Genomic DNA, 17,741 nt, shown 5'->3' with positions numbered 1-17,741 from the left:
TAGAGAACAGAGAGAACAGAGAGTCAGGGTAGAGAACAGAGAGTCAGGGGTAGAGAACAGAGAATCAGGGTAGAGAACAGAGAGTCAGGGGTAGAGAACAGAGTCAGGGTAGAGAACAGAGAGACAGGGTAGAGAACAGAGAGTCAGGGTAGAGAACAGAGTCAGGGTAGAGAACAGAGAGTCAGGGTAGAGAACAGAGAGACAGGGTAGAGAACAGAGAGTCAGGGTAGAGAACAGAGAGAACAGAGACAGGGTAGAGAACAGAGGCAGGGTAGAGAACAGAGAGTCAGGGTAGAGAACAGAGAGACAGGGGTAGAGAACAGAGAGAACAGAGGAGACAGGGTAGAGAACAGAGAGTCAGGGTAGAGAACAGAGAGTCAGTGTAGAGAACAGAGAGAACAGAGAGTCAAGGGTAGAGAACAGAGAGTCAGGGTAGAGAACAGAGAGAACAGAGAGTCAGGGTAGAGGGAACAGAGTCAGGGTAGAGAACAGAGGAAGTCAGGGTAGAGAACAGAGGGAGTCAGGGTAGAGAACAGAGAGACAGGGTAGAGAACAGAGAGAACAGAGGTCAGGGTAGAGAACAGAGAGTCAGGAGTGAGAACAGAGAGTCCAGTGTAGGGAACAGAGAGAACAGAGAGTCAGGGTAGAGAACAGAGAGTCAGGGTAGAGAACAGAGAGAACAGAGGAGTCAGGGTAGAGAACAGAGAGTCAGGGTAGAGAACAGAGAATCAGGGTAGAGAACAGAGAGTCAGGGTAGAGAACAGAGAGTCAGGGTAGAGAACAGAGAGACAGGGTAGAACAGAGAGTCAGGGTAGAGAACAGAGAGTCAGGGTAGAGAACAGAGAGTCAGGGTAGAGAACAGAACAGAGAGACAGGGTAGAGAACAGAGTCAGGGTGAAGACAGAGAGAACAGAGAGACAGGGTAGAGAACAGAGAGACAGGGTAGAGAACAGAAGTCAGGGTAGAGAACAGAGAGAACAGAGAGACAGGGTAGAGAACAGAGAGAACAGAGACATGGTAGAGAACAGAGAGTCAGGGTAGAGAACAGAGAGTCAGGGGTAGAGAACAGAGAACAGAGAGACAGGGTAGAGAACAGAGAGTCAGGGGTAGAGAACAGAGAGTCAGGGAAGAGAACAGAGTCAGGGTAGAGAACAGAGAGTCAGGGTAGAGAACAGAGAGACAGGGTAGAGAACAGAGAGTCAGGGTAGAGAACAGAGAGAACAGAGAGACAGGGTAGAGAACAGAGAGACAGGGTAGAGAACAGAGAGTCAGGGTAGAGAACAGAGAGACAGGGTAGAGAACAGAGAGAACAGAGAGATAGGGTAGAGAACAGAGAGTCAGGGTAGAGAACAGAGAGTCAGTGTAGAGAACAGAGAGAACAGAGAGTCAGGGTAGAGAACAGAGAGTCAGGGTAGAGAACAGAGAGAACAGAGAGTCAGGGTAGAGAACAGAGAGTCAGGGTAGAGAACAGAGTCAGGGTAGAGAACAGAGAGTCAGGGTAGAGAACAGAGAGACAGGGTAGAGAACAGAGAGAACAGAGAGTCAGGGTAGAGAACAGAGAGTCAGGGTAGAGAACAGAGAGTCAGTGTAGAGAACAGAGAGAACAGAGAGTCAATGTAGAGAACAGAGAGTCAGGGTAGAGAACAGAGAGAACAGAGAGTCAGGGTAGAGAACAGAGAGTCAGGGTAGAGAACAGAGAGTCAGGGTAGAGAACAGAGAATCAGGGTAGAGAACAGAGTCAGGGTAGAGAACAGAGTGACAGGGTAGAGAACAGAGAGTCAGGGTAGAGAACAGAGAGTCAGGGTAGAGAACAGAGAGTCAGGGTAGAGAACAGAGAGAACAGAGAGACAGGGTAGAGAACAGAGAGTCAGGGTAGAGAACAGAAGAACAGGAGACAGGGTAGAGAACAGAGAGTCAGGGTAGAGAACAGAGAGAACAGAGAGACAGGGTAGAGAACAGAGAACAGAGAGACAGGGTAGAGAACAGAGAGTCAGGGTAGAGAACAGAGTCAGGGTAGAGAACAGAGAGAACAGAGAGACAGGGTAGAGAACAGAGAGACAGGGTAGAGAACAGAGAGTCAGGGTAGAGAACAGAGAGAACAGAGAGACAGGGTAGAGAACAGAGAGACAGGGTAGAGAACAGAGAGAACAGAGAGACAGGGTAGAGAACAGAGAGTCAGGGTAGAGAACAGAGAGAACAGAGAGACAGGGTAGAGAACAGAGAGAATAGAGAGACAGGGTAGAGAACAGAGAGTCAGGGTAGAGAACAGAGAGAACAGAGAGACAGGGTAGAGAACAGAGAGAACAGAGAGACAGGGTAGAGAACAGAGAGAACAGAGAGACATGGTAGAGAACAGAGAGTCAGGGTAGAGAACAGAGAGTCAGGGTAGAGAACAGAGAGAACAGAGAGACAGGGTAGAGAACAGAGAGTCAGGGTAGAGAACAGAGAGTCAGGGAAGAGAACAGAGAGTCAGGGTAGAGAACAGAGAGTCAGGGTAGAGAACAGAGAGACAGGGTAGAGAACAGAGAGTCAGGGTAGAGAACAGAGAGAACAGAGAGACAGGGTAGAGAACAGAGAGACAGGGTAGAGAACAGAGAGTCAGGGTAGAGAACAGAGAGACAGGGTAGAGAACAGAGAGAACAGAGATATAGGGTAGAGAACAGAGAGTCAGGGTAGAGAACAGAGAGTCAGTGTAGAGAACAGAGAGAACAGAGAGTCAGGGTAGAGAACAGAGAGTCAGGGTAGAGAACAGAGAGAACAGAGAGTCAGGGTAGAGAACAGAGAGTCAGGGTAGAGAACAGAGAGTCAGGGTAGAGAACAGAGAGTCAGGGTAGAGAACAGAGAGACAGGGTAGAGAACAGAGAGAACAGAGAGTCAGGGTAGAGAACAGAGAGTCAGGGTAGAGAACAGAGAGTCAGTGTAGAGAACAGAGAGAACAGAGAGTCAATGTAGAGAACAGAGAGTCAGGGTAGAGAACAGAGAGAACAGAGAGTCAGGGTAGAGAACAGAGAGTCAGGGTAGAGAACAGAGAGTCAGGGTAGAGAACAGAGAATCAGGGTAGAGAACAGAGAGTCAGGGTAGAGAACAGAGTGACAGGGTAGAGAACAGAGAGTCAGGGTAGAGAACAGAGAGTCAGGGTAGAGAACAGAGAGTCAGGGTAGAGAACAGAGAGAACAGAGAGACAGGGTAGAGAACAGAGAGTCAGGGTAGAGAACAGAGAGAACAGGGAGACAGGGTAGAGAACAGAGAGTCAGGGTAGAGAACAGAGAGAACAGAGAGACAGGGTAGAGAACAGAGAGAACAGAGAGACAGGGTAGAGAACAGAGAGTCAGGGTAGAGAACAGAGAGTCAGGGTAGAGAACAGAGAGAACAGAGAGACAGGGTAGAGAACAGAGAGACAGGGTAGAGAACAGAGAGACAGGGTAGAGAACAGAGAGTCAGGGTAGAGAACAGAGAGACAGGGTAGAGAACAGAGAGAACAGAGAGATAGGGTAGAGAACAGAGAGTCAGGGTAGAGAACAGAGAGTCAGTGTAGAGAACAGAGAGAACAGAGAGTCAGGGTAGAGAACAGAGAGTCAGGGTAGAGAACAGAGAGAACAGAGAGTCAGGGTAGAGAACAGGAGAGTCAGGGTAGAGAACAGAGAGTCAGGGTAGAGAACAGAGAGTCAGGGTAGAGAACAGAGAGACAGGGTAGAGAACAGAGAGAACAGAGAGTCAGGGTAGAGAACAGAGAGTCAGGGTAGAGAACAGAGAGTCAGTGTAGAGAACAGAGAGAACAGAGAGTCAATGTAGAGAACAGAGAGTCAGGGTAGAGAACAGAGAGAACAGAGAGTCAGGGTAGAGAACAGAGAGTCAGGGTAGAGAACAGAGAGTCAGGGTAGAGAACAGAGAATCAGGGTAGAGAACAGAGAGTCAGGGTAGAGAACAGAGTGACAGGGTAGAGAACAGAGAGTCAGGGTAGAGAACAGAGAGTCAGGGTAGAGAACAGAGAGTCAGGGTAGAGAACAGAGAGTCAGGGTAGAGAACAGAGAGAACAGAGAGACAGGGTAGAGAACAGAGAGTCAGGGTAGAGAACAGAGAGAACAGGGAGACAGGGTAGAGAACAGAGAGTCAGGGTAGAGAACAGAGAGAACAGAGAGACAGGGTAGAGAACAGAGAGAACAGAGAGACAGGGTAGAGAACAGAGAGTCAGGGTAGAGAACAGAGAGTCAGGGTAGAGAACAGAGAGAACAGAGAGACAGGGTAGAGAACAGAGAGACACTGTAGAGAACAGAGAGTCAGGGTAGAGAACAGAGAGAACAGAGAGACAGGGTAGAGAACAGAGAGTCAGGGTAGAGAACAGAGAGAACAGAGAGACAGGGTAGAGAACAGAGAGTCAGGGTAGAGAACAGAGAGAACAGAGAGACAGGGTAGAGAACAGAGAGAATAGAGAGACAGGGTAGAGAACAGAGAGTCAGGGTAGAGAACAGAGAGAACAGAGAGACAGGGTAGAGAACAGAGAGAGTGAATACAGTCTGTATATAAAGGTGTAATAAAACATTGTGGAAGCCGTTAACAGATTACTGTAGCAGCTTTCTGACACTTTTCACAGAGTTATGTAATGTTATGCATACAGCCCAGGGAGAACGTTTAGACTCGCACAGACACTACATACAGACACACTCTGCATACAGCCCAGGGAGAACGTTTACACTCAGTAATCCTTTTGGATTGAATCTCCAACCATATGTCTCTGGTGGCACAGCTAGCACAGACACTACATACACATACACACTCTGCATACAGACACAATTAAACTTACATGCACACACTGCATACACACACTACATACAGACACTACATACGGACACTACATACAGACACTACATACAAACACTACATACAGACACTGCATACACACACTACATACAGACACTACATACAGACACTACATACAGACACTACATACAGACACTACATACAGACACTACATACACATACACACACTGCATACAGACACTACATACAGACACTGCATACAGACACTACATACAGACACTACATACAGACACTACATACAGACACTGCATACACACACTACATACAGACACTGCATACAGACACTGCATACAGACACTACATACACACACTGCATACTGACACTGCATACAGACACTGCATACAGACACTACATACACACACTGCATATGGACACTACATACACAAACTGCATACAGACACTGCATACAGACACTGCATACAGACACTACACACACACTGCATATAGACACTACATACACAAACTGCATACAGACACTGCATATACTGTAGACACTACACACAAACTGCATACACACACTGCATACAGACACTGCATACAGACACTACACACACACTGCATATAGACACTACATACACAAACTGCATACAGACACTGCATACACACACTGCATACAGACACTACATACACCTGGGGCGGCAGGTAGCCTAGTGATTAGAGCGGTGGACTAGCAACCCGAAAGGTTGCAAGATCAAATCCCTGAGCTGACAAGGTAAAAATCTGTCGTTCTGCCCCTGAACAATGCAGTTAAACCATTGTTCCCTGGTAGGCCGTCATTGTAAATAATAATTTGTTCTTAAATGACTTGCCTCGTTAAATAAGGGAAGGGAAGGAGGAGCAACAGAGGGGAAGGAATTCAGGAGCATTCCAGAAGTTCTGTTTTCTAATCACAAATTCATTAAAGGATTCATTCATTCATTTTCAGAGAAAGATATGTTTACCTAGCTAGTACAGAACACATCAGTGTTTACCTAGCTAGCACAAAACACATTGGTTTTTACCTCGCTAGCACAGAACACATTGGTGTCTACCTAGCTAGCACAGAACACATCAGTGTTTACCTAGCTAGTACAGAACACATTGGTGTCTACCTAGCTAGCTCAGAACACATTGGTGTCTACCTAGCTAGCTCAGAACACATTGGTGTTTACCTAGCTAGCACAGAACACATTGGTGTCTACCTAGCTAGCACAGAACACATTGCTGTTTACCTAGCTAGTACAAAACACATTGGTGTTTACCTAGCTAGTACAGAACACATTGGTGTCTACCTAGCTAGTACAGAACACATTGGTGTCTACCTAGCTAGTACAGAACACATTGGTGTTTACCTAGCTAGTACAGAACACATTGGTGTCTACCTAGCTAGTACAGAACACATTGGTGTCTACCTAGCTAGCACAGAACACATTGGTGTCTACCTAGCTAGCACAGAACACATTGGTGTTTACCTAGCTAGCACAGAACACATTGGTGTTTACCTAGCTAGCACAGAACACATTGGTGTTTACCTAGCTAGCGCAGAACACCTTGGTGTCTACCTAGCTAGCACAGAACACATTGGTGTCTACCTAGCTAGTACAGAACACATTGGTGTTTACCTAGCTAGCACAGAACACATTGGTGTTTACCTAGCTAGCGCAGAACACATTGGTGTCTACCTAGCTAGCACAGAACACATTGGTGTCTACCTAGCTAGTACAGAACACATTGGTGTCTACCTAGCTAGCACAGAACACATTGGTGTTTACCTAGCTAGTACAGAACACATTGGTGTCTACCTAGCTAGCGCAGAACACATTGGTGTCTACCTAGCTAGCACAGAACACATTGGTGTCTACCTAGCTAGCACAGAACACATTGGTGTCTACCTAGCTAGCACAGAACACATTGGTGTCTACCTAGCTAGCACAGAACACATTGGTGTCTACCTAGCTAGCACAGAACACATTGGTGTCTAGCTAGCTATACATATTGTTGTTTACAGGTGTTCCAAGCTCATGTGTATGATATGTCTGGCAGTGTGTCTGCATTATTCTTCGTTCAGCAATCTGTCCAGGTATATCTGAAGTCACATGACTTCATGTGTTCGTGTGACTTAACTTTGTGTTCCCAGTTAAAGTGTCTATTTAATATTATCTTCCTGAAATCTAAGGAATCATTTTTCATTGTGCTGAAAATATGTCCGATGTATTTGTATGTTATGTGCATTGAAAACTATTTAAAGATCTATTTTTAAATGACTGAAATGCGTTTTCGTCAATTCTTTACAAATGTGTATTTTCCTATGAGCGTAGACTCTAGCTTTTTTTTTTTGTTAACCAAAGGGATTATTAAGAGCCCGTTAATAATGCTATTTCAGTAGACAAACGACACGGGCCAGTCACGACAAACTACCATCTGCCAAATCCCCTTCGCTGTGTCAGAATGATTGATTCGGCATGATTTATTATTCAAATACTAATGTTCATAGTAGGGTGCTGGAGGTGCTGTGGAACCCCTTGATCAAATGAAATAATATTTCCAAAAGGATATATAAACAATAAATAAACAGAATACTACACAGAGATCATCATTTAGTCACAGACAATCAACAGCTTCTAAAAACAAAAAGAAAAAGCAGACCGCCCAAATATAGAACGTCTTGTTGGGTTGTGGCCATAGGCATATTATCCATTGAAGGGTCTTGTAACCTCTGACCTCATGGGTACGCTAGCCAGTCCTGCCTTGAATCAATAGATACCATCTATGGATTACATTTCACGGTGGGTTGAGACTGTCCGTTTGCCTTTCGCTAAAATCCTTACTGCTGAAAAGAGAAGACTGGTCTGTCTGTAGAAGCAAAAAATCAGCATTCTCATCAACTTTGAGCAATTCTGGTGAACAGCACTGTTTTTCAAGTATCTTCTCTTGAGATAAGGCTATTGGCAGGAGCACATCGGCCATCACCATGACTTATTGCCTATTGTATGTCTTCATCATTGGGTGATTCTGAAAAGTGGCACTGAAAAGTTTATTTAGTAGCCTACTGTAGCCTATTATATATATATATAATAGGCTAGAGTAGGCTACGAAATAAACTTTTCATAAATAAATAAATAAATAAATAAATATATATATATATATATATATATATATATACAGTATCAGTCAAAGGTTTGGACACACCTACTCTTTCCAGGGTATTTCTATTTTACTATTTTCCACATTGTAGAATAATAGTGTAGAATAATAGTGAAGACATCAAAACCATTAAATAACACATATGGAATCATTCAGTAACCAAAAAAGTGTTAATCAGAATATATCTTCTAGTTGAGACTCTTCAAAGTAACCAATGTTTGCCTTGATGACAGCTTTGCACATTCTCTCAACCAGCTTCATGAGGTAGTCACCTGGAAGGATCGATGCAAGAGATGAGAAGCAGGTACAGGGAGTGAAGGTTTAATAGCTGACGGACATGAAACGGAACAGGAACAGCGTCTGGACAAGAACACATAACAACAATTAATTCGGACCAAGGGAACACCACCGAGGAACAGACAGATATATATAGGGGGTAATCATCAATGTAAGGAATACCAGGTGAGTCCGATGAGTGCTGATGCGCGTAATGATGGTGACAGGTGCGCGTAATGATGGTGATATGCGGGTAATGATGGTGACATGTACGTAATGATGGTGACAGGTGTGTGTAAAGAAGGGTAGCTCACGCCCTCGAGCACAAGGGAGGAGGAGCGGGAACAGGTATGCCTTGTTAAAAGTTAATTTGTGTAATTTCTTTCCTCCTTAATGCATTTGAGCCAAACAGTTGTGTTGTGACAAGGTAGGGGTGGTATACAGAAGATAGCTACATATTATGGCAAGAACAGCTCAAATAAGCAAAGAAAACGACAGTCCAACATTACTTTAAAACATGAAGGTCAGTCAATCCGGAAAATGTCAAGAACTTGAAAGTTTCTTCATGTGCAGCCGCATAAACCATTGAACGCTGTGATGAAACTGGCTCACAACAATCTGTTCAATTGCCTGGGCTACTGTTTGCATTCAAGTCAGTTCATTTTTGTTGATTTCAGTGTGTCAAGTCAGAGTAGCCACTCATGTCAGTCGTGTGTATGGTTTAAAAAATATATATATATTATAATATCTTATATTATTTAAAATGAAGTAGAATTGTATGAAATGCATTTATAAAATGAAATAAAAAATAAAATGATACACTATACCCTGCATTTCCATGTGTCGGAAAACCCATAAAACACTTCTGCTCAACTGTCTGCCACGGCCCCGCAAATGTGATTTATAGATTCATGCAAGGATTGATTATAAAGGACACCCCCAACTCAAACCATCTTGCTGCAGCTATGCCAATACTCCACCAATACAACCCCCACTATCACACAAGCCAACTCTGTTCAGGTCACTAACTGCGTCGACACACAGTGCATTTCATAGACAGTATGGCATATACGCGATAATATGTTTGTATATACATCATTAGCTAATAGCATATTATGTCTATTGTCCACAGTCCCTTGTCTTTGCATATCAATACCAACACAACTTTAACTTTTTAAAACGAGACCTCCGACGGGACTCTGCAGCACGTCTCCATCATCTGTGATCCGACAGGCAGAGAAGGGCGTCGTCCTGAACCAAGGTAACTTCCACAGTCTTCTCAGGAGATAAGGGGACTCGTAAATTAACTCCACTTCCTGGTGATACCCTGGCTCACTGATGACTGACGTCCATCCTGTCTTCTCCCATCTCCACTGAGTCAAGTCCTCTCTCCGATGAAGACCCTGAGAGAAGAACATAGACACATGAGGACGTGGCACCTGTCGTTACTACTAAGGCCTGGGGGTTTTGGACATCATTTTTAAAAGCTGAGAGCCAGCGTATAAACTTTTCTTTTCACCGAAAAGATTATTAATGAATCATGATCGGGTGCAATATGAGTTAATGAATCATGATCGGAATTTTAATATGAGTTAATGAATCATGTCCAGGTGCAATATGAGTTAATGAATCATGATCGGGTGCAATATGAGTTAATGAATCATGTTCAGGGTCTATATGAGTTAATGAATCATGATCGGGTGCAATATGAGTTAATGAATCATGTTCAGGGTCTATATGAGTTAATGAATCATGATCGGGTGCAATATGAGTTAATGAATAATGTTCAGGGTCTATATGAGTTAATGAATCATGATCGGGTGCAATATGAGTTAATGAATCATGTTCAGGGTCTATATGAGTTAATGAATCATGATCGGGTGCAATATGAGTTAATGAATCATGTTCAGGGTCTATATGAGTTAATGAATCATGTTCAGGGTCTATATGAGTTAATGAATCATGTTCAGGGTCTATATGAGTTAATGAATCATGTTCAGGTGCTGTATGAGATAATGAATCATGTTCAGGTGACCTATGAGTTAATGAATCATGATCAGGTGCTCTATGAGTTAATGAATCATGATCGGGTGCTCTATGAGTTAATGAATCATGATCGGGTGCTCTATGAGTTAATGAATCAAGATCGGGTGCTCTATGAGATAATGAATCATGTTCAGGTGACCTATGAGTTAATGAATCATGATTGGGTGCTCTATGAGTTAATGAATCATGATCGGGTGCTCTATGAGATAATAAATCATGTTCAGGGTCTATATGAGTTAATGAATCATGATCGGGTGCAATATGAGTTAATGAATCATGTTCAAGTGCTATATGAGTTAATGAATCATGTTCAGGTGCTCTATGAGTTAATGAATCATGATCGGGTGCTCTATGAGTTAATGAATCATGTTCAGGGTCTATATGAGTTAATGAATCATGTTCAGGGTCTATATGAGTTAATGAATCATGTTCAAGGTCTATATGAGTTAATGAATCATGTTTAGGGTCTATATGAGTTAATGAATCATGTTCAGGGTCTATATGAGTTAATGAATCATGATCGGGTGCAATATGAGTTAATGAATCATGTTCAGGTGCTATATGAGTTAATGAATCGTGTTCAGGGTCTATATGAGTTAATGAATCATGTTCAGGGTCTATATGAGTTAATGCATCATGTTCAGGGTCTATATGAGTTAATGAATCATGATCGGGTGCAATATGAGTTAATGAATCATGTTCGGGTAAAATATGAGTTAATGAATCATGTTCAGATGCTATGAGTTAATGAATCATGATCAGGTTTTATATGAGTTGAATCATGTCCAGGTGCAATATGAGTTAATGAATCATGATCGGGTGCAATATGAGTTAATGAATCATGTTCAGGGTCTATATGAGTTAATGAATCATGATCGGGTGCAATATGAGTTAATGAATCATGTTCAGGGTCTATATGAGTTAATGAATCATGATCGGGTGCAATATGAGTTAATGAATCATGATCGGGTGCAATATGAGTTAATGAATCATGTTCAGGGTCTATATAAGTTAATGAATCATGTTCAGGGTCTATATGAGTTAATGAATCATGTTCAGGTGCTCTATGAGATAATGAATCATGTTCAGGTGACCTAAGAGTTAATGAATCATGATCGGGTGCTCTATGAGTTAATGAATCATGATCGGGTGCTCTATGAGTTAATGAATCATGATCGGGTGCTCTATGAGTTAATGAATCATGATTGCGTCGGCGGAGCTAATGAATCATGATCGCGCTCTATGAGTTAATGGATCAAGATCGTGGGTGCTCTATGAGATAATGAATCATGTTCAGGTGACCTATGAGTTACCGAATCATGATTGGGTGCTCTATGAGTTAATGAATCATGATCGTATCTGCGGCGAGATAATAAATCATGTTCAGGTCTATATGAGCACGAATCATGATCGGTGCAATATGAGTTAATGAATCATGTTCAGGTGCTATATGAGTTAATGAATCATGTTCAGTGCTCTATGAGTTAATGAATCATGTTCAGGTGCTCTATGAGTTAATGAATCCTGATCGGGTGCAATATGAGTTAATGAATCATGTTCAGGGTCTATATGGAGTTAATGAATCATGTTCAGGGTCTATATGAGTTAATGAATCATGTTCAGGGTCTATATGAGTTAAAGAATCATGTTTAGGTCTATATGAGTTAATGAATCATGTTCAGGGTCTATAGAGTTAATGAATCATGATCGGGTGCAATATGAGTTAATGAATCATGTTCAGGGTGCTATATGAGTTAATGAATCATGTTCAGGTGCTATATGAGTTAATGAATCATGTTCAGGGTCTATATGAGTTAATGAATCATGTTCAGGGTCTATATGAGTTAATGAATCATGTTCAGGGGTCTATATGAGTTAATGAATCATGATCAGGTGCAATATGAGTTAATGAATCATGTTCGGGTGAAATATGAGTTAATGAATCATGTTCAGGTGCTATATGAGTTAATGAATCATGTTCAGGTGCTCTATGAGGAATGAATCATGATCGGTTGCTCTATGAGTTAATGAATCATGTTCAGGTGCTCTATGAGTTAATGAATCATGTTCAGGGTCTATATGAGTTAATGAATCATGTTCAGGTGCTATATGAGTTAATGAATCATGTTCAGGTGCTCTATGGAGTTAATGAATCATGTTCACGGTCTATATGAGTTAATGAATCATGTTCAGGGTCTATATGAGTTAATGAATCATGTTCAGGGTCTATATGAGTTAATGAATCATGTTCAGGGTCTATATGAGTTAATTAATCATGTTCAGGGTCTATATGAGTTAATGAATCATGTTCAGGGTCTATATGAGTTAATGAATCATGTTCAGGGTCTATATGAGTTAATTAATCATGTTCAGGGTCTATATGAGTTAATGAATCATGTTCAGGGTCTATATGAGTTAATGAATCATGTTCAGGGTCTATATGAGTTAATGAATCATGTTCAGGTGCTCTATGAGTTAATGAATCATGTTCAGGTGCTCTATGAGTTAATTAATCATGATCAGGTGCTCTATGAGTTAATGAATCATGTTCAGGTGCTCTATGAGTTAATTAATCATGTTCAGGTGCTCTATGAGTTAATGAATCATGTTCAGGTGCTCTATGAGTTAATGAATCATGTTCAGGTGCTCTATGAGTTAATTAATCATGATCAGGTGCTCTATGAGTTAATGAATCATGTTCAGGTGCTCTATGCATCTGATAGGTTAGAATATTTTTTAAATAACTTTTTACCATATAAATAATGACTAGAACGGATAAAGCCCATCAGTCCACATTGATTTGAATGGGACTGTTCTAGTTACTATATTTCTATGCTGGTATCATCAACAACTTTTATAATTTTGTTTTATTTTTAACCTTTATTTATCTAGGCAAGTCAGTTAAGAACAAATTCTTATTTACAATGACGGCCTACCGGGGAACAGTGGGTTAACTGCCTTGTTCAGGGGAACAGTGGGTTAAACTGCCTTGTTCAGGGGAACAGTGGGTTAAACTGCCTTGTTCAGGGGAACAGTGGGTTAACTGCCTTGTTCAGGGGGCAGAATGACAGATTATTTTTTACCTTCTCAGTTAAGGAATTTGATCTTGCAACCTTTGGGGTGACTAGGCTACCTGCTGGTTACAACGCTCTAACCACTAGGCTACCTGCTGGTTACAACGCTCTAACCACTAGGCTACCTGCTGGTTACAACGCTCTAACCACTAGGTTACCTGCTGGTTACAACGCTCTAACCACTAGGCTACCTGCTGGTTACTAGTCCAACACTCTAACCACTAGGCTACCTGCTGGTTACAACGCTCTAACCACTAGGCTACCTGCTGGTTACAACGCTCTAACCACTAGGCTACCTGCTGGTTACTAGTCCCAACACTCTAACCACTAGGTTACCTGCTGGTTACAACGCCTAACCACTAGGCTACCTGCTGGTTACAACGCTCTAACCACTAGGCTACCTGCTGGTTACAACGCTCTAACCACTAGGTTACCTGCTGGTTACAACGCTCTAACCACTAGGCTACCTGCTGGTTACTAGTCCAACACTCTAACCACTAGGCTACCTGCTGGTTACAACGCTCTAACCACTAGGCTACCTGCTGGTTACTAGTCCAACACTCTAACCACTAGGCTACCTGCTGGTTACAATGCTCTAACCACTAGGTTACCTGCTGGTTACAACGCTCTAACCACTAGGCTACCTGCTGGTTACAACACTCTAACCACTAGGCTACCTGCTGGTTACTAGTCCAACACTCTAACCACTAGGCTACCTGCTGGTTACTAGTCCAACACTCTAACCACTAGGCTACCTGCTAGAGTTGCTAGTCCAACACTCTAACCACTAGGCTACCTGCTGGTTACTAGTCCAACACTCTAACCACTAGGCTACCTGCTGGTTACTAGTCCAACACTCTAACCACTAGGCTACCTGCTGGTTACTAGTCCAACACTCTAACCACTAGGCTACCTGCTGGTTACCAGTCCAACACTCTAACCACTAGGCTACCTGCTGTTTACTAGTCCAACGCTCTAACCACTAGGCTACCTGCTGGTTACTAGTCCAACACTCTAACCACTAGGCTACCTGCTGGTTACTAGTCGAACGCTCTAACCACTAGGCTACCTGCTGGTTACTAGTCCAACACTCTAACCACTAGGCTACCTGCTGGGTTACTAGTCCAACGCTCTATCCACTAGAAGGCTACCTGCTGGTTACTAGTCCAACACTCTAACCACTAGGCTACCTGCTGGGTTACCAGTCCAACACTCTAACCACTAGGCTACCTGCTGGTTACTAGTCCAACACTCTAACCACTAGGCTACCTGCTGGTTACTAGTCCAACACTCTAACCACTAGGCTACCTGCTGGTTACTAGTCCAACACTCTAACCACTAGGCTACCTGCTGGTTACTAGTCCAACACTCTAACCACTAGGCTACCTGCTGGTTACTAGTCCAACACTCTAACCACTAGGCTACCTGCTGGTTACTAGTCCAACACTCTAACCACTAGGCTACCTGCTGTTTACTAGTCCAACGCTCTAACCACTAGGCTACCTGCTGGTTACTAGTCCAACACTCTAACCACTAGGCTACCTGCTGGTTACTAGTCGAACGCTCTAACCACTAGGCTACCTGCTGGTTACTAGTCCAACACTCTAACCACTAGGCTACCTGCTGGTTACTAGTCCAACGCTCTATCCACTAGGCTACCTGCTGGTTACTAGTCCAACACTCTAACCACTAGGCTACCTGCTGGTTACTAGTCCAACACTCTAACCACTAGGCTACCTGCTGGTTACTAGTCCAACACTCTAACCACTAGGCTACCTGCTGGTTACTAGTCCAACGCTCTATCCACTAGGCTACCTGCTGGTTACTAGTCCAACACTCTAACCACTAGGCTACCTGCTGGTTACTAGTCCAACACTCTAACCACTAGGCTACCTGCTGGTTACTAGTCCAACACTCTAACCACTAGGCTACCTGCTGGTTACTAGTCCAACACTCTAACCACTAGGCTACCTGCTGGTTACTAGTCCAACACTCTAACCACTAGGCTACCTGCTGGTTACTAGTCCAACGCTCTAACCACTAGGCTACCTGCTGGTTACTAGTCCAACACTCTAACCACTAGGCTACCTGCTGGTTACTAGTCGAACGCTCTAACCACTAGGTTACCTGCTGGTTACTAGTCCAACACTCTAACCACTAGGCTACCTGCTGGTTACTAGTCGAACGCTCTAACCACTAGGTTACCTGCTGGTTACTAGTCCAACGCTCTATCCACTAGGCTACCTGCTGGTAACTAGTCCAACACTCTAACCACTAGGCTACCTGCTGGTTACTCGTCCAACGCTCTAACCACTAGGCTACCTGCCGCCCCTACACTCTAACCACTAGGCTACCTGCCACACCTACACTCTAACCACTAGGCTACCTACCGCCCCTACACTCTAACCACTAGGCTACCTGCCGCCCCTACACTCTAACCACTAGGCTACCTGCCGCCCCAATGTGGAAATAGGTAGCACAATGTACTTTACCTGATACTGTATTGTCCAATAGGAAAGCCAGGATGCCCACCAGGAGCACAGGTGAGGTCAGAAGAGAATGGAGAAGGACATCAACACTGACCATACCTGCACAGGTATACACACGATCAGGATATGGGCAAGACACACATTTAGCCACGTTGATCTATTGTCCCTGGCTGTGTAATGTCAGAGTAGCCTGGTCCCAGATCTGTTTGTGAAGTAGAAGGAGAGCACAAACAGAGTTGTGGAGTTGACTCTACGTCACAGACAGATCTGGGACCAGGCTTGATGTCAGAGGAGACTGGTCTAAAGTCTGCTTGGAATTGACTCTACGTCACAAACAGATCTGGGACCAGGCTTGATGTCAGAGTAGACTGGTCTAAAGTCTGCTTGGAATTGACTCTACGTCACAAACAGATCTGGGACCAGGCTAAAATGAGAGATATTACCAGTGTTAATAAAGACGGTCTGCATGCGGAACCAGTGAGGCAACACCAGAGACATGAAGACAGCCAAGCCGATGTTGAAGATGTTACGTCCAGAGTCGATGTGTGTAAACTGGAAGTACCTCACACCTGTAGCCACGGCAATAGTGTACGTTACACTGAGAAGAGCACCTGAACAGGGATGGAGAGAGAGACGGAGAGAGAGAGAGAGAGAAGGAGAAATTGATCATCTTTTAATCAGTTAATCTTTCCTCTAGTCAGAAAAATAACATGCAGACACACTAGACGAAGACAGACAGAGGAGAGATAATTAAACTAACCGTAGATGGCCAAGGGGACAGAAGTGATGATCTGTGTCAGTCGAGGCGACACTCCTAGGGCCAGTCCCAAGATGGCTGTCAGTTGCACTGTCCACCTTGACCCAGACTAGGAGGAGAGAGAGGAGCAGGAGAAAGAGTCAAAACACACTGTCCACCTGGACACAGACTGGATCAGGGGAAAGAGTCAAAACACACAGTCCACATGGACCCAGACTGGATCAGGGGAAAGAGTCAAAACACACTGTCCACCTGGACCCAGACTGGATCAGGGGAAAGAGTCAAAACACACAGTCCACATGGACCCAGACTGGATCAGGGGAAAGAGTCAAAACACACAGTCCACATGGACCCAGACTGGATCAGGGGAAAGAGTCAAAACATAGACACTTGGTGCCTGGACCTAGACTGGAGTAGAGAGAGGAGCAGGGGTCAAACATAGACACTGTATGCTGACTGGCTAGTGTTGACCTGATCCTAGACCAGCACCCCTATTCTGAGACTCTTTGTGAATACGGGCCCCTGGTCTCAGATACATGTTTTCCGGGGACTTAAATGAAGCCGCTAGTCAAAAGGACTAGGCTTACGCTGCTTCTGGGAAACTGAACGTCAAGAGATAAACAGAGGACTTCTAAATGATGTTCCCATGACATCATCATCAGTACCTGGCTGAGTCCAAGAGTACAGGTGTTGGGGACACTGCTGCTGAGCCCCAGTGGCGCCCCCATCAGGCCAGCCACCACACTGCCAAGACCCTGGGACCCAAGGCCTCTGTTACAGGCTGCAGCGGGGGGAGGGGGGACTCCCAGGAGCCGGGCCGTTAGCAGGTACATCCCCACGGAGCTGACAGAGGAGGAGAGGGCTGCAACGACACCAGCCGCCATGCCTCGAACTGACAGCAGGGGGAGACCTGTCTCAGCTCCACACACACACACACACACACACACGCACGCACGCACGCACGCACGCACGCACGCACGCACGCACGCACGCACGCACGCACGCACGCACGCACGCACGCACGCACGCACACACACACACACACACACACACACACACACACACACACACACACACGCACACACGCACACACACACACACACACGCGCACACACGCACACACGCACACACGCACACACACACATACACACACACAC

At 44.2% G+C, this 17,741-nt stretch overlaps 1 protein-coding gene across 1 annotated transcript; it reads right to left on the bottom strand.

Moving 5' to 3' along the window:
- Nucleotides 1-9,138: 9,138 nt before the first annotated feature.
- LOC135536134 (solute carrier family 23 member 3-like) lies at nt 9,139-17,503 on the bottom strand (the record flags this gene model as incomplete). Its single annotated transcript, XM_064962527.1, is given in 6 exon segments — nt 9,139-9,582; nt 9,584-9,621; nt 15,831-15,926; nt 16,271-16,438; nt 16,588-16,693; nt 17,250-17,503. Coding segments are annotated over 6 exon segments (860 nt in total), but the record flags the coding sequence as incomplete, so codon positions are not given.
- Between the last annotated feature and the right edge of the window lie 238 nt (nt 17,504-17,741).

This window comes from Oncorhynchus masou, unplaced genomic scaffold (assembly GCF_036934945.1).
Source record: "Oncorhynchus masou masou isolate Uvic2021 unplaced genomic scaffold, UVic_Omas_1.1 unplaced_scaffold_5609, whole genome shotgun sequence".
Taxonomy (NCBI): domain Eukaryota; kingdom Metazoa; phylum Chordata; class Actinopteri; order Salmoniformes; family Salmonidae; genus Oncorhynchus; species Oncorhynchus masou.
Note: the sequence above shows the minus strand (reverse complement) of the source record. Positions and strands in the feature narration are given on the sequence as shown.